The 18,273-nt window shown below is 44.2% G+C and overlaps 2 protein-coding genes across 6 annotated transcripts in view; one reads left to right on the forward strand and one right to left on the reverse strand.

The window, feature by feature from the left end:
• The window catches only part of gas7b (growth arrest-specific 7b), a 425,852-nt gene that overhangs the window by 396,009 nt on the left and 11,570 nt on the right, over positions 1 to 18,273 (forward strand). For all 5 annotated transcript variants that reach the window (XM_041216593.1, XM_041216594.1, XM_041216595.1 and 2 more), the window contains one exon: positions 11,698 to 11,777. In XM_041216593.1, the coding sequence (XP_041072527.1) occupies positions 11,698 to 11,777 (80 nt within the window). The remainder of the gene's footprint in view (positions 1 to 11,697; positions 11,778 to 18,273) is intronic.
• Positions 420 to 18,273, reverse strand: part of LOC121293560 (myosin-16) — a 223,628-nt gene continuing 205,774 nt past the window's right edge. The window contains exon 21 of the mRNA XM_041216592.1: positions 420 to 448. The gene's annotated coding sequence lies outside the window, so the exon portion shown is untranslated. The remainder of the gene's footprint in view (positions 449 to 18,273) is intronic.

Here is an 18,273-nt window from a genome sequence, read left to right on the forward strand (position 1 = left end):
TGTTTTTGAAGAAGAAATCCAAAAGAATGATGCCACAAGACACCACGGTTTAAATTAGAAGAAGTTTTATTATACAAGACGCAAACAAAGCAAACTCTAAATACTATCTTAGGTAACCACCTATATTTTAAAACCTGGAATCAATTTAAGTTAAACCTGAATTAACAGGCAAATTGCAGTTAATTATAAACTATATATTACGCCTTAAAAACTAAGGCAGATCTTACGAATTGGCTCATCAGTTCACTCAGCCTATATGTCATTAATCTCAGCCATAAAGTCCTTCAAAACTCTTGTCTTCATCATGAAGAATTTCAGCTCCTCATCTTTTAGGATTCAACCTGATCTTTAGCCAACAGCAGCGCAAAACCAACCCGAGTTCCATGGGCACAGTCCTCAGCAAAATTGTGCATGCCTGCAGAACCTCTTGAACTCTGCTTATAGTGGTCTGGATGGCAAGAATGTACCAATGTTATCTTCAAATCACAGAAACAGTTGCAGCAATTATATCTTTGCTTATTCTCAGCTTCTGGATCTAACCTCTGTATTCTTCAGCCTGCCAACACTGCACCACTGAGTTCATCATCATGTACTGAGCTCTAATGGCTCTGTTGTTTTATAAGGTTTCTACCAGAAGTTTTGGTTTCCAATCTCAATTTCAATCTTAGCAACTGTAAGGGTCGGTTTCCCTTTTCAGTTTCCCTTTTAAGTTATAGGGTCTCTCTCAAAAAATGCAAGCTTTGAAAGTATGGATTCCATCACACTGTCCACTAGCTTTCAGTAATTTGAAACCCTACATGTCTCTGTTCATCATCTAGAAAATACTTTCATCTGTCTTGGTCCCAGAGTGGATAACCTCACATTGATCTCCACCTGAGTTTTAGCCACTCACTTCATCTATCATGTATCTTTGCAACTTCATACATCCATCTACACAATTTACCTAACATGGTGCCATCAGCAATACGGGATATACGGTTCTCTCATCCGTCACTGATAAGTCATTGATAAGTATAGTGAAAAGCTGAGCATCCAGTACAGATTCCTAGTCACATCTTGTCAATTTGAGTAGTTAACCATTCTCCCTACTCTCTGTCTTCTAACCAATTCTGTATCCATATCAATGTATCGTCTCCAATTCCACATATGCTCATTTTTGTTCACACACAAAGCCATGGAGAGAGGGTTCAGAAGAGATTTACCAGAGTGACACTGGGAATGAAAGACTTCAATTAAGTACAGAGACTGGAAAAGCTGGGACTGCTCTCCTTAGAGCAGAGAAAATTAAGAGTAGATTTGACAGAGGAGCTTTGGAAGAGTAAATAAGGAGAAACTGTGTTTCCATAGGTAGGAGGGCCAGTGTCCAGAGGACACAGATTTAGGGGAATTGGCAAACGAACCAGAAAGGAAAATGAGAAGTTTTTTACACAGCAAGTTGTCATGACCTGGAATGCACTGATTGAAAGGGTGGTGGAAGCAGATTCAAACATAACTTTCAAAAGAGAATTTGATGGCTGATTAAGAAAAAAAACTACAGAACTATGGAGAAGAGCAGGGGAGCAGGACTAATTGGACAGCTCTTTTAAAGAGGTACAATGGTCAAAGTGGCTGCCTAGCGATAAGAAATAGGCTGCTGGAAATCTAGAAGAAAATTAGAAAATATGAGAAATGCAGAGCAGGTTAATCAGCATCTGCAAGAATGTCAGACTAAAGTTTGAAGTGTATAACCATTCATCTGAATCCTTACACTAACTAAGGAGTTAAGTACTGCATAACAATTGTTCATTGAGTACTTCCTCTTTATATCTCTTGAGGCATTTCACATTTTGTATTAAAGTACAAACAAGTGCATAGTTCCCTTCCATTGATTGTTCAAACTGCAAGAACCGGAAATTCTCGCTATTTCAGATTGGTTTCAAACTCTGGCAGGACAGCGATACCACGGGATCCTGGCTTTCCCTAGGGTTACTTGTGGCAGTGTTTGGGATGGGGAAGGAGAAACAAGGCGCTGAAGCAGACAGGGTGGGGCTGTTGTTGAGGACTTCCTGATGTTGGAGTCCACATCCTCGGCCTAACAGGGACACTAAGTGATGAAGTTTGTAGGGTAAGAAGAGGTGACACAGCTTTTTGATGAGGCAGATGTGTGTCTCCTGTTGAGGCTGTGGCCTGAACCCCGGATTAGGAGGCCTAGGGTGAGTTTTTAGTGTGGCTGGGTAGTCAGTCTGCTGTTTCTGGGAGAAATGTTCACCTTCTGGACCCCCTTTTCCAGCCCTCTCCTCCATGTTTTGCAGCCTCTTTGGGCAGACAAGTGACCCCAGTAACATGATTTGCCACCCGCTCCATACCAATAGGGTGACCTCTTGTGGATGCTGCATTCTCCGGCTTGGTTATGATGGAGGTCACCTGTGGTTATGGCCTCAGCGTAAGCTCCGGGATCAGATTCCTGTGGAAGTTTGACCTCTTCAGCTTTTCTTTGATCTAGGATCAATAGACATTGACTGCCTCTTATCATTTGTCATCGGATTATCTGAGTCCAGGTTTCCCTGGTACCTCGTGGAGAACTATGCCAGCTGGTAATAAAAATGGGGAATATGAGGCTGGCAGGACCATGGTGTACTGTGTTCAGTTCTGGATACCATGCCTTAGGAGAGATATATTGGCCTTGGAGGAACTGCAGCATACATTTATCAGAATGGTTCCTGGACACTCTAAGGGCTAAATTATGAGGAGAGAATACACAAGCTTTGGTTATATTCCCTGGAGTTTAGATGATTAAGGGATGATTTGATCCAAGTTTTTAAGATGTTAGGGGGAACTGAAAAGGCAGAAAGAGAGAAACCATTTCACTAGCGAGTCTTGAATTAGTGGAAAATGCCTGAAAATTAAAGCCAGTCCTTTCAGGAGTGAAAGTTGGAAACACTTTACACACAAAGGGTGGCAGTCAGTTTGGGACACTGTTCCACAAATATTGTTAATTTTAAATCTGAGATTCATCGATAGGTTTCTGTTCATCAAAGTTATTAAGAATACGGAACAAAGGCTGGTATATCAAGTTAGGTCACAGATCAGCCATGATCTCTTTGAATGGCAGAACCTGCTCGGGGCTAAATGACCTATTCTTTTTCTTACGTTCCTAAGATTTTCTCCAAACCAAAGCTGCAATTCAGAAGGACATTTAGGTTGATACCTGAAGACTATTGGGAACTTAAGATTTTTGAGAGCTCCTTCCAAGTTCTGATCAAACCAAAAGTTCAAAAGGTCACATTTGATTCTGGGAACAGTCCAATAGCCCAAATGTCTCAAATCTGGCTAAACTTGGGAGATGGAGGTGGAAGGGGGTGGGGAATCAGTACAGTTATGTATACTGGACATCCAAAACACCTTGAGAACACATGTTGACTCTGATCCTGCCAATGAACATGTGGATGAAAGGCACCATTACTGTCCCTTGTGGACAATTTCAGGAAAAAAACAGACAAATGATTTGCAGAGTTGAGGTCAGCCATACTGAATACAGGAAATTTGGAACATATACACACAATCTCTGCATCGAATCAGCCCCAGACTGCAAGGGGTTTGAAGCATTTCTGCAGTCTGTTGACCTTGGCAAATGTGTCAGGAATACTGTTTTGGAAAAAAAAAAATCAGACAAAAGTCAACAGGCTTCCAGTTACAAGCAAGTAACATGAAACAAAATCACATGGGTGTTTTGGAAGTGTAGAACCCTTCATGGCTGCTATTGTATGAAAGTTATTAAATATCTTTTCAAAGCTCCTCTGCCTAGCAAATACAAACCAAAAAGCTGAGTTTTTTTTTGTCTCCTGGTATAAAAGTGTTTGTACTATTGCTTAAACCTACAGCATTTAGAATAATAATGGCTTTGTTGAAATAGTGTGCAGGAATTTGCCATGACCTCATTAATCAATATGCTAAAAAACAAGGAATTTCAAACACCTAGCTATGATGTTATTTTTATCAATGTTCAAAGCTGGCTATTTATCTATTAGTGGCTGTTATCAATTCACCACGTTTACTGAGAGGCCTCTTTATTTCCTTGAGACTTCCCCCACTTAGCTGTGCAACTGTGAGGTGCCAAACTTCTATAATGAATATTGTCCCTCGGTCTGATGATTTTAAAAGCACATTGCTGCTGTTCTACATAAATTCTACTGGTCCAAAACCAAGCAGCCATTTTGAAACCTTCTGAGGCCTTATGGCCCCTCACATCAAAGCAAACGTTAACTTAAAGGGGCATTAACGAGAGAGTTTAGAATACTACTTCCCATGTATTGAAGATGAAAGTTATTTAAACATATAGGTCCAGATTTTGTAGACACTGACAAAGGAATTGCCCTCGCTGTTAATTAAGTTTCCAGACTTTTCATACACTTTTGAGCAGCAGCTTACAGTTACTAGAGATGTTTTTCAGCTCTACAGGGAACTTGTGGCATGTGTGGGCAAGGTAACCAAAAGGGTATCTCTTGAACCAAGCAAATTGAAGAACCCTCATTGAGACATGCAGAGTTTAAACCAGGAAGTATAAATTAAAATATGTGATTCATTGTAAAATCTTATACAGAAATCTAAATGAAGAGGAGGAAGATGGGGTTAAGAGGGAGATAAAATACAAAGAAAAAAATTAAAAAAAAAATGTAATTTCAATTTTGTCTTGAAGCCTCCAGTGGTAATTAAAATGTGAAAGAATGAGACTTCCCACTAGTAAAATTATATTTTCAGGACAAGAGACTTTGGCCTGAATTTTCACGGAGGCAGAGATGTTCTCAGCTTAGTGAAAATGGCTGCAGAGGAATGAATCCAGAAGTCCCAACCCCAAACCCAGCCGCCATCATTTTTGTTGGAGAGGGGAGAATGGGGGCAGATTCTAAATAGCACATGCATGGTTCACAGAGGGAACCGCAGATGCTAAAGTGCAGCTGCCTCAGTCGGATCTGATTTTCACCAGTGGGATGTCTAACGTGCATAAGTCATGTTTTAGACCTGGTAGGAGAAGGTCTAAATTTACAGGAGTTCTTTGGAGAGGGAGAGTACCTTTTTGGGTATGGTCCAGGGACACCTTTGGGAGAGGTCATATTCCCTTTGGGATTGTTAAAATTAGACGTGAAAATGCGTTAAAAAAGTGCATAAACTCATTGAAGTTGTCAAGGGGAGCTGTATAGCTGTCAGGGGATTTAAATCTCCTGTCTTTTAAATAGTTGAAAAAAACCATCTGCAGTGTTTTAAAAAATCAGTGCTTGCTATTTCACCCTGTTGACAAAAGCCTGAGGGTTACCATTATAGGACTAGTGCTGCGTGACTGATTTCATAACCTATCATTGCACAGTGGGGCACCTGTCAGTTCATAGTTGCATTGACAGCTCCATATGTTTATAATGTCTTTGAAGTGGGACTGAATACAAATGCTTGCTTTTCTAAGAGATTAAAGAAAGTTAAATGTAATGAATGGGTTTTTAATCAATGACAGTGTTTTTTTAAATAGCAAATTCATCAGTAGATGCTTAAGAATTTTGTTTAATCTCAGAATGGGTCCTGAGTTCTGCCCATGGTGGATACTGGGTGAGTTGACATGAAGAGTGTAAGGGCAAAAGGTGGTGGGTCAGGGTGCATGGGCTGGCATGAGTTGGTACTAAGTTTGCATAGGGGCTATAAGGGGTTATAGGAATTAGTGAGGGCATAGGTTGGCATGGAGGGTATGAGGGGCCATGAAGTGGCGGGTAGAGGGACCTGGATTGGTGTCACTTTTATGAGGGGCCATAGGGGTGGGTAGGGGTTATGAGGTGGCATGGACTGACATGGGTGGTCATGGGGATTGTGTTGGCGGGTTAAGGGGGAGGGAGTGAGGGCTGGAAAGCTGTTTTTTGTTTTATTCCTTTCCTTCATAGCTTCGATAATGTGCCGGAGCACTGAAGCTGGCCTTCTCCCCAGCCCACCTCTGCACCAGGCAGCCTCCAAACTCTGTACGCGGGCGGCGGCCATGATTCCCGCCATTTTCACCCACACACCAACCCGCCCACCAGAACGAAAATCCACTCTCCTGGGGCATTTTCCCCCTAGGCTGATCTTGAGGAGCTGGGAATTGGCCTGACTCTGGGAGCGAAAAGTCAGGCCTTGCTTGGTAGTAATTAAGACTTGTTAAGTTGATAGAATTTCGCTTAGACCTGAATGCGCCAATCCCAACTTTTACTGGCAGGTTCAGGAGATAACACGAGGATACTCACATCCTTCATGTGTCTAATGTTAAACCTATTGGTGAGGAACTGGCCTAATGGAGCCCCTGGAGGACAGGCCAATTTGGCCAGCAACTTCAGATTTCCGTTTGCATGTGCGCTGATGCCAGAAGTTACTGTCCAATTTGCACCATAGCAATGATGAGCACTGAGAGCTTCGCCATTACTCCTATCACAAAAATCCAGGCCAGCTGTGTTTCAAAATAAAATCAACAATTGGATAACTGATATGTAGACACTTGGGTAAGGTCTTACTCCCTGTTAGGCCACTATGTTAGCATCGATTTCTTACCAATTTCTTGAATAAAATTAAAGGTGCAACCTCAAATGGCTTTGGGAGACTGTAGTGATTGTAATGAACTAGGCTAAAGGCTGTGAGACCTACACCTTAGGTTTGCTTGAGTTAGCTGGCTCCAGAGAGCTCATTTGAAGTTGCACTGTTCTGATGTTCCCTGTTTTCCCTTTCCTTTGCCTATTTCTACTTGCCCTGAGAAGTAAGTGGTAGTGAGCCCTCGGTTTGAATTGCTGGCGACCCTTGCACAATGCTGATAGGGCTTTAGCCCTGCCTAACAGTTGGTTTACTTTAAAAAGGTCCAGGAAGGCCAGTGTTGGCTGGATTTTATGGGGCGCTGTGGACCCCGGACACCCCATCTGCCCCAGCTAACAAGTCAGTGGCGAGGGGATCCTGCCCAGGAGCAAAACAACTGCCCTACAACAATCTAGTAGACTGGAGGTGAGATTTCCACCCCTCAGGGACAGTAAGTCCCGCAACAGAGAGCTCTCCAATGCTGGCAGCTCCACTGGGAGCGGTGGCCACTGCTGGTGTTGCAGTCAGGGCTGAGGAGCCACTCAGCGCTGGATCCAGCCCCGCAGGTGAGTCAGGGGCCTTTCACAGGTGCCAAGCTGGCAGGCCCTGGCAAGGGAGCTAGGTCATTGGGGGGGGTGGCGGTGGGGAAGGCGAGGGCAACCTAAGGGGGTAACATTTTGGGGCTTGGAGGGGTGGCCTCCGATGGGTCCACTGGGACGTTAATGAAGAACTCTTTTCCCAGTCCAAGAAAGAAAACCTGCCAGGCTGGGCATTTGGTGTAGGCCTCTCCCGCTACCTGTTAAATCCCAATGGTGGTGGGATGAGACCTTTAATAGGCATTGATTACTCACTCAAGGGCCTCAATTAGCCCACCGGCAGGCAGGCCTGATGCTACACCCTATGCTGGAAAAATTGCAGTGGGGGCAGGGGTAACAGGTGGGTGGTAGGCAGACCGCCTGCTGTATTTTACCTGGCCCCCCCCCCCGCCCCCCCGCCAACACAATCACACTTGGCAGCAGGGGAGCATATAATCTGACCCATATAGTGGTAGAACATCCACAGAGTTCTCTCAATCTTCCAATTTTAACTTTGGAATATTGGTCGAATCTCTGAAGAAACTGCTGTTTACGCTGGCCTTCTAAAGTTTCTACTGACCTTTCACAAAGTAATGTTGAAAGTTCAGGAGAATTGCCATGGGAATCCTGCCCCAAAACCTCACAAGGGTTGCCATTCTTGGAATCGGGACTTCAAACCATCCATCCTGCATTTTGTTACAATGCTCTGAAAACCTATACTTCTACTGTAAACCGTGGCACATAAGATGGCACAACCCCCATTTTTCTGGCCTCAAAAATCACATTTTTGCATCAACTCAGTGTATAGGTTGAGTCCCCGCCCACCCCTCCCCCACCCCCTTTTCAGCCAAGACATATTATAATTCCCATCCGTAGTCAGCCTCAATTTTTCACCCACAAATGTATGTTTTACTTACCGGCACCCTATAACTTGGTGCAAGAGATCAACCAAGGGAATATGGGGTTGTGTTGCGAAGATATAAGGGATTTTAAGACACACCCACTCTTTGCGCGGATGCCGGACATTTCAAAATGGTGACCACCCATGCCTGCGGTTTACTTTTATAACTGGCATATATAAGTCGATCCCTGTTGTTGGAGGGATTTTTTGAAGCTTCAGACATTGGTCATTTAAAATGTCGCCATTTAGAAAGTGGTTGCTGTTGGAAAACTGTAAATAGGCAGAGCGTAAATACTTATGAAGAGGAAAAAATTGTCACCAACTCTGAAGCTAAAAGAAACCCAGTTATTAAGAAAAAGTCTGTATTGAAAAAGGAATAATCCTAGCTCGAGACTTATTTACTGTTGGTCTGAGATTTATTTTACCAGCAGTGTGGTTTTGAGTAGAGGTTTTGCCTGAAGTTTCCCCATGTGGCAAATCCCTGATCCTCTTTGCTTCACTGAGAGAGAGGGATGGGAGGTTTCAACTGAATGTCAAGGTTTCTTTATCTCTTTATAGGGAGTGAGAGAACAAGAAACTGGGCAAATTTCATGTGCCCCCCCCCCCCCCCCACTAACCAAAGAGACTGTGGGAATTTTCCTGGGAGACGATCATTACCCTACCTTACTGCCCCTTCGTTTTTCTCTCTCTCTTGGTCAGTGAATGGTAGTTTAAAAAAAAGCAGGAAGAGTTGGATGGACAATTGTCAATGAAATTAAATCGCAGTTGAATTGTTCTTTCAAGGCTCAGTTGTCAAGGAAACTGCCGAATGAGAAGCTCAGCCATGCGAAGCAACAAGGTTCTGGCCTCAGCAGTACTTAGGCTAGGAAGAGTTCTAATTGAGCAGAGCTCCGACTTGAGATTCTTGCCCGATTCTTGGATGGACACCTAGTAAGGATACAATCGGATTTAGGCCAGAATTTTATGCTGCCCCCTCCCGCCCCAACCTGGCGGGTTCTGAGGTGGGGGTGGTGGGGGGTTTGGGTTGGGGGGGCGTGGTTAGTGTGAAATTGCATGGATGAGATTCCCTCTGGGATTCCGCCAGCCCCAACCTCGGAGCGACTTCATGCTTGGACCGGAAGCCTGCCCTTGCCCCAGTTAAGGCTCTTAAGGGCTGTTTCCCTCTCAGCCTCAATTTTTAGGCTGGCAGGCAGACCACAGCACGGGGGGGGGGGGGGAGGGTCGGAAATGGAGGGAGTTAATTCTCAGGCGGGAAGTGGGTGTGGGGGGCATCTCCATCAAAAGCCTCCTTCTGGCTGGAGCGCCCTCCCCTTAATGGCTGGTGACCTGCGGACCTCCTACTGCCCTATACACCGAGACACCCATCATCCCCCGTCGCGACCCCCCAGGCCTTCCCTACCCTCCCCACCCGGACCCCTGACACCTTTTTCTCCGGTTCCCGGACTTAGGGTCAGGCAGCCCCCTGCAATGCCTCTTCCGGCCACATCAGTGCCGTCCCTGGAGGGACTGGAATTGGCCGGCAGCTATCCAAGGCGGGACTTCCTCCCAGGTAAAGGGAAGTCCTGCCAACTGCCAACCAGTGCTCCTTAGCTGAGCCGCCACCATCCTAAAAATTCTGGTCTTGGACATGATGCCCTCTGAGATTGAATGGCTAATTGATAATTACAGCCTAAGTATGCATGTGGAGGAAAACCATGTGAACAAGAAACTAGAGGAGGAAGGCAGTTGTCGTTGATGACGCCACAAGCAATCATGAGATGAAAGAAGAGAGGGGGAAAAAGGCAGTCAGAGATATTTTAGAAAAACTAATTGCTGTTTGCATGCTACTCCCATTATAGTGTAGAACAGCAATAATTTGTACAGATGCTAAATAAAGCTATCACAGGAAAGTTTGATTTGTGATATAAATCATTGAATGACGTGCTTAGGTCCCCAGTATTTAATTCATTAATTTGCAATATGTCAAATCCACACTGCCACCTTCTGGGAAATAATATGACTGAATGTTAAAACCGCAGCTGTGTGGTAAACTGCTCCGTGCACATGCCCAGACTGTAGCAAACTTTGAAGCATTTGTACAAGGTTGTCCTTGTTGTTGACAACCCGGATTGGGCAAGGCCCTGATAACGCTGCGGTTTATGACTGCAGACTACTTCACAGGCCCGTTCTGCAAGGCGATTTTAAAAATTTATTTCCGAATCAGATTACGCTTGTTTCCTGTAGTTCCACCCATTGAGACAGGTCCCGTGTCATGTCCTCCAATTTCATCCAGTACTGGATGAGCAGGAATTACCAGCTATTAGGAATGCCAAGGTTATTTTCTTTGGTCCCTGCCACACGCTGTTCCCTATCCATCCCTCTTCCGAGCAGAGACTGAACCAGTTTCTAACCTTAGTGTCTTATTTGACCCCAAGATGAGCTTCCAACCACATGATTGCTACAGCACCATGATTGCCTGACGTTGCATTGTCTGATCTTACCTCTGCCTCTGGTGCTGAAGTCCTCATCCATGCCTCGAGACTCTACTGCTTTTTGGTTGGCCTCCCATCTTCCATCCTACGTAAACATGACCTCAGCCAAAACTTTGCTGCTCATACCAAGTCCTGTTCACCTATAACATTGTAGGTGATTTGAGTCGGTACAAGTTGAGTGGCATGCCTGAGGCAGCGGCTGTGGCTAAGAGTGGTGCAAGGGGTCAAAGCAGCTGCTGACTAAAGTCACCAAGAAGCGGAGGAAATCTCACAAGCAGAGCTATTCCGCTTACGTGTACAGGGTGCTGACCCAGGTTCACCCTTCCACCAGGATCTCGTCTGAGGCCATGAGTGTCATGAATTCCTTCATTGTCGACATTTTCAAGCGCATCACCTCCGAGGCCTCGCACCTCCTTAGCTACAACAAGCGCCACACCATCTCGGCCAGAGAGATCCAGAGCGCCGTCCACCTCTCACTGCCAGGGGAACTGGCCAAACACACCGTCTCTGAAGGCACCAAAGTGGTCACCAAATACACCAAATTCATTTGGGTTGATCACTCTAAAGATTATAATCTTGCGCTTTTGCTGATTACTAGCTCCTGGCTGAGCAAAGACCAATTTTAAAGGTGCTTATCTGATTTCAAACTCATCCATGGCCTTGCCCCTCCCTATCTCTGAAATCTTCACCATCTCCATAATCTTTTGAAATTTCTGAGCTCCTCCAATTTTGGCCTCTTGAGTGACCCTAATTTTAATTGCTCCACTGTTGGCTACCTTCCTTTCAGTTGCCTAGGCCCTAAGCTCTGGAATTCCCTCCCTAAACCTCTCTCCGTCTCTTGCCTCTTTTAAGATGCAGTGTAAAACCTACCCTTTTAACCAAACATTTGGTCACCTATCCTAATTTCTCCTTATGTAGCTTGCCATTAAATTTTGTTTGATAACACTGCTGTGAAGTTCCTTGGGACATTTTATTATGTTCAGGGTGCTACATGTTATAGAGGAAATTCCAAGGTAACACCCCATCTGACCGGCTGGTTGGAATAGAGTGTATGCATATGTTTGTGGGCCCAGGTGATTAAAAACAGCTATTTCATGATGAATGTTGTGGGGTGCCAGAAAGCACTGAGCAGCACTCTGGAGTTATAACACAGTGTTTATATAATCCAGCATTTAATAAGTGACATCTGTCATTCCAGGTGATGACCTGACACGCTGTGTAGATCTCTACAATCAAACCCAATCCAAATGGTTTGAGGAGATGGTCACAACAACTCTGGTGAGTAACAGACATTATCATATCCTTTAAACATCTCTATGGGGCACTTTCATTGTGGCAACCCTGCAAGTTAAAATGGTTAGGGATTTGGCCAGAATGTCAGAAAGCGCTCCTTTCCTAGGTCATGTTAAATTTATCTTCCCATTGACTTTCCTGAAGGGAGGTTATGTACATTAGTCTCTTGTTCTCCAAGGTTATCAAAAAAGAAGTTAATTGATGTAGAGATAATAAACAATTTTCAGATAGTAATCTTGTTGAGTTGTGGTTAAATCATATATCAGGCAAGTGAATTGTCCAACGGTTTCTGCGTCTTATCCACGATAGTGTGATTTTAGTGTAAACTTGATCCTTGAGCTTTGTCAAACTGCCATTTTGATTTCAGTCCAATGTGTGTGTATGTGAATGATAAGTGAAGCCACGGGTCAAACTTGGTGCTTGAGACTGATTAGCACCCTCTATTTGTCAACAAAGGCCCATTAAGCAGTTGGTACCTGTGAAACAATACTGCAGCAAGGAGCTGATACCTACAAGAGAGAAAGCGAAGGAGAGAAATTAATAACAGAAGGGGAAAAAATCCAGGCGTAAGAATACTGTCTATCCTCCCTTCCATCCTCATCTTGGATGGCAACTATTAGCTTGAAACTCTTTAAATTCCACATAATGCACATCCTGACTAGCAAGAGTCCTTAAAAACCAGTTGTAACATGAAGAACCTGCTTTCAAACAGAGCCGACATCACACTCTCAGAACATCCCAAAACACTTCACAGGCAGTAGTAATATTTGAAGCATTTGTACAAGGCTGTCCTTGCTGTTGACAACCCAGATTGGGCAAGGCCCCTGATAACGGTGAGGTTTATGATTGCAGACCACTTCACAGGCTTGTTCTGCAAGGTGATTTTTAAAATTTGTTTCCTGATTAAATTACATTTGCTTCCTGTAGCTCAACCCATTGAGGCAGATACTGTGTCATGTCCTTCAGCCTCATCCAGTATTGGATGAGCAGAAATCTCTACCTGTTAGGAAGACCAAGGACATTTTCGGTCCCTGCCACAAACTCTGTTCCCTGTCCATCCACTCCTCTTTCTTAGCGACTGTCAAAGTGTGAACCAGTTTGCAACCTTAGTGTCATAGTTAACTCCCAAGATGAGCTTCCAACCACACATCTGTTGAAAGAGGCACAATTATCATGTAAATAAACACAACAGCCAATTTGTGAACTGCAAGGTGCCACAATAAGCACATCACTAATTAATCTGATTCTGGTAATGTTTGTTGAACATTTAATGTTTGTTGAACATAGGGCTTGCTTTTTTAAAAAATAGTGCAATGGACTTGTATACATCAACCTGAGTAGGCAGGCAGGACCTCAGTATAGGGTTTCATTTGAAAAGCCTCTGACAACTCAACCCCTCTTCAATGGTGCACTGGAGTGTAGACTTGAACCCACAACCACTTGGTTCTGAGGCCAGAGTTCTGTCAACTGAGCCAAGCAGGAATTTTAAGTCTGCAGCTATCAGCAGGCAGCTCTTCCTGTTTCCCGTGTGGAACATGCCCTACTTACGATATTGGAGAATTATCTCAACGGCTTGCTGCTACTGAGTTAGGCCGTAATTCATTTGGGTTAGAGAGGTCATTTCCTTCCTCCTAGACCTTTGATTTGGATCCTTTAGCTTTATAGATTATTCAGAATAGTTGCTGATGGAACCTTTCTTCTACTGTGAACTAGGCTCTGCTTAGTGCCTAGCTAGTGCTGCCAGTTCCTGAAGCTTAGATCTTAGCTAAGGCTGACCTGGCTGCATGATGCCTCTATATTGGAAGACGATGGCACTAACACGCCACTAAATCCCACATTAAAACTGCTTTAATAAAAAAAACTGCAGATGCTGGAAATCCAAAACAAAAACAGAATTACCTGGAAAAACTCAGCAGGTCTGGCAGCATCGGCGGAGAAGAAAAGAGTTGATGTTTCGAGTCCTCATGACCCTTCAACAGAACAGTTCTGTTGAAGGGTCATGAGGACTTGAAACATCAACTCTTTACTTCTCCGCCGATGCTGCCAAACCTGCTGAGTTTTTCCAGGTAATTCTGTTTTTGTTTTAAAACTGCTTTAACTGTACAAGTATACCAGTCTAGTGTAAAAATGACACTATTAAACATGATCAAATCCAAATATTATATAGGAGATCGGACAGAAGATTCCAACAGCTGATATTGTTCAGGACCTTTTTGTAACACATGACAGTATTCATAATACTAACTGATTGCCCAAGTGGTTATTTGCTGTAAGTGTATGTTTCCACTTTCTCTTGCACTTTTGTACTACATTTGGGCTAAAATCTGTGGATATTATATACTGAGTGTACAATAAAGGACCTGAATGGAGTGACGTCACTAAAGTGACAGTTTTATATGGTGGTGGAGTATAACTTTGACAGCAAACTTTGTGGCCTATAATTGTCAGAACAAGAACTGAACTTGCTTTAAAAAAATCTGTGCTGTAGTGAGCAAAGAACTTACTTCAAATTTTTTAAAAATGTGTTCATGGGATACAGGTGTCGCTGGCTAGGCCAGAATTTATTGCCCATCCCTAATTGCCCTTGTTCAGAGGGCATTTAAGAGTCAACCACATTGCTGTGTGGTCTGGAGTTACATGTAGGCCAGACCAGGTAAGGGCAGCAGATTTCCTTCCCTAAAGGACATTAGTGAGCCAGATGGGTTTTTTTAATGACAATCAGCAATGGTTTCATGGTCAGTATCAGACTTTTAATTCTAGATTTTTATTGAATTCAAATTTCACCATCTGCCGTGGTGGGATTCGAACCCAGGTCCCCAGAGCATTACCCTGATTCTCTAGAATATTAGACCTGTGACAATACCCCCTATGCCACCAGCTTCCCACGAGGGGAGGTGTAAGGATTTTCAAGAAACGGTCAAGGCCTTTTGATTCAATATGCCGATCAAACCACCTCTTTAGAAAATTCCTCAATCCTTCTCTTCAGGAATGCTAATTATCTCCTCACCCATTATTATTGTAAGCCTCAGTGGCCTTCTTGGCAATTTACTCCGGAGCTCTGTTACTCTCTGTGTGAAAAATATCCACTGACTTCCTTTCTTGTCCCTGATTCCTTCATTTTGAACCCGTGACTCATGATACTTAATCAATGTTTTATTTATTGAGCAGAAAGTATGTTACTCAATGCGTTTTTCTTGAGAGGATTCGCAAACCTGCAGCCTAAAGTGTCTAATCCCTGAGAAAAGTGCTTGGATTTTAACTAGATTTCCTATTTCAGTCAGTCAGCGCTGTACTTGGAGTGCTGCACTTGTTGGAGGTGCTGTCTTTAGGATCACTTAAACTTGGGTGGACCTAAAAGATTCCATGCATTGTTTTGAAGAAGAATATGAGGCTTTTCCAAATATTATGGTTAATATTTATTACTCAACCAAAGTCACTTAAAAAAATTCTAGTCATTACATCATTGCTGTTTGTGGGATTGCCACAATATGGATGCTGTGTTTCCTATGTTACGACAGTGACTATATTTCAAAATGTACTCTAGGGCATTCTTGAGGTTGTGAAAGTTGCTTTATAAGACTGTGGTGCACAGATACAATAGGTTTTCTTTATTTTTCATGGGATGTGGGCATCACTGGCAAAGCCAGCATCTATTGCCCATCCCTAATTGCCCTTGAACAGAATGGCTTACTAGGCAAATTTCAGAGGGTCTGGAGTCACATGTAGGCCAGACTGGGTAAGGATGGCAGATTTCCTTCCCCAAAGGACATTAGTAACTAGATGGGTTTCTACGACAAGTGATGATAGTTTCACAGTCATCATTACTGAGACGAGCTTTATAATTCCAGATATTTATTAATTGAATTTAAGTTCCACCAGCTGCCATGGTGGGACTTGAACTCGCATCTCTATAGCATTAGCCTGGGCCTCTGGATTACTAGTCCAGTGACATTACCACTACACTGCCATCTTCCTCTGATGGGTACAACATTCTTCTGCTATCTGGCCAACCTATCCTGTTGCATCCAGCTTGAACTGTTCACTTTCCAGCCATGGACCACAGGAATTTGGTGATCCAGTTTTGGGCACAAGGCAGTGGTCGCATTAAAAGAATCAGTTTTATCAGTTCCTGTTTTGATGTGTTCAGGAGGGTAGCTAACGGTGTGAGTTTCACATCTGTTTCCTGTTAGGAAAGTGGTGAACTCACAAAGCAGATCCTGCGGAGGCTGGAAATGCTACACCAGTAATAAATTAAACCTGTGTTTATCGTTCTTGCACTGGTTAAACACACTCCGCTTTAACAAGGGGATGTGCCAGACAGGCCTTCTAGGATCAGCATTGTTCTGCCAAAGTGTTAACAAGTGGCTTTGCATCCATCAGAATCTGTTGTTTATTTCTAGCTGTGAGAATAGACTGTCACCATATATACACCGTAACCTAGACATAACCTCCCTAGCCCCTGGGAAAGGAAAATGGCAAATGCATCAAAGATACACTGTTGTCACAGGACAGAGCGCCATGAAATAATAGTGATAACAGTTCTCCAGTTTTGAATTGGTCATTTTATTTTACGAGGCGTTTGTTTGGAAATTTATCAGGTGCAAGCCAGGCCTTAAAGAGGGTAATTTTAACCTACCCCACTGGGCCGGAAGCTGATGAGATTGGGTTTATCCTATCCTATCCTGTCTCTTTATGGGGTACGTGGAACATTCCTTGTTCCAGTCCTACTCCGGCCCCCTTCCACAACTCTTTCTCCGGTATATCGATGATTACTTCGGTGCTGCTTCATGCTCTCGTCGGGACTTGGAAAAATTTATTAATTTTGCTTCCAATCTCCACCCCTCCATCATTTTCACGTGGTCCATCTCTGACACTTCCCTTCCCTTCCTTGACCTCTCTGTCTCAATCTCTGGTGTTAGACTGTCCACCAATATCCATTACAAACCCACCGACTCCCATGGCTACCTCGACTACAGCTCCTCACACCCCGCTTCCTGTAAGGACTCCATCCCATTCTCTCAGTTCCTTCGCCTCCGTCGCATCTGTTCTGATGATGCTACCTTCAAAAACAGTTCCTCTGACATGTCCTCCTTCTTCCTTAACTGAGGTTTTCCACCCACGGTCGTTGACAGGGCCCTCAACCGTGTCCGGCCCATCTCCCGCGCATCCGCCCTCACGCCTTCTCCTCCCTCCCAGAAACATGATAGGGTCCCCTTTGTCTTCACTTATCACCCCACCAGCCTCCGCATTCAAAGGATCATCCTCTGCCATTTCCGCCAACTCCAGCATGATGCCACCACCAAACACATCTTCCCTTCACCCCCCCGGTGGCATTCCGTAGGGATCGTTCCCTCCGGGACACCCTGGTCCACTCCTCCATCACCCCCTACTCCTCAACCCCCTCCTATGGCACCACCCCATGCCCACGCAAAAGATGCAACACTTGCCCCTTCACTTCCTCTCTCCTCACCGTCCAAGGGCCCAAACACTCCTTTCAAGTGAAGCAGCATTTCACTTGCATTTCCCCCAACTTAGTCTACTGCATTCGTTGCTCCCAATGTGGTCTCCTCTACATTGGAGAGACCAAACGTAAACTGGGCGACCGCTTTGCAGAACACCTGCGGTCTGTCCGCAAGAATGACCCAAACCTCCCTGTCGCTTGCCATTTTAACACTCCACCCTGCTCTCTTGCCCACATGTCTGTCCTTGGCTTGCTGCATTGTTCCAGTGAAGCCCAACGCAAACTGGAGGAACAACACCTCATCTTCCGACTAGGCACTTTACAGCCTTCCGGACTGAATATCGAATTCAACAACTTTAGGTCTTGAGCTCCCTCCTCCATCCCCACCCCCTTTCTGTTTCCCCCTTTCTTTTGTTTTTTCCAATAAATTATATAGATTTTTCTTTTCTCACCTATTTCCATTATTTTTAAATCTTTTATGCTCCCCCCCACCCCCACTAGAGCTATACCTTGAGTGCCCTACCATCCATTCTTAATTAGCACATTCGTTTAGATAATATCACCAACTTTAACACCTATGTGTTCTTTTGTTCTGTTGTTTGTGACATCTTCTGATGATCTGCTTCTATCACTGCTTGTTTGTCCCTACAACCACACCAACACCCTCCACTTCTCTCTCTCTCTCTACCCACCAGCCCCCCCCCACATACACATACACATACACACACACACACACACACACACACACCTTAAACCAGCTTATATTTCACCCCTTTCTTGGACTCACTCAAGTTCTGTCGAAGGGTCATGAAGACTCGAAACTCAACTCTTTTCTTCTCCGCCGATGCTGCCAGACCTGCTGAGTTTTTCCAGGTAATTCTGTTCTTGTTTGAGATTGGGCTGCTTTGGTTTTACACCCAGTCAGTTTTTACCCTCCCTGGACTTCAATGGGGATTTAAAGTGAGTAACCAGCCCTGGTCCTATCAGCTTCTCACTGGGTGGGTTAGGTTAGAATTGGCA

Source organism: Carcharodon carcharias, chromosome 22 (genome assembly GCF_017639515.1).
Source record: "Carcharodon carcharias isolate sCarCar2 chromosome 22, sCarCar2.pri, whole genome shotgun sequence".
Lineage (NCBI taxonomy): Eukaryota > Metazoa > Chordata > Chondrichthyes > Lamniformes > Lamnidae > Carcharodon > Carcharodon carcharias.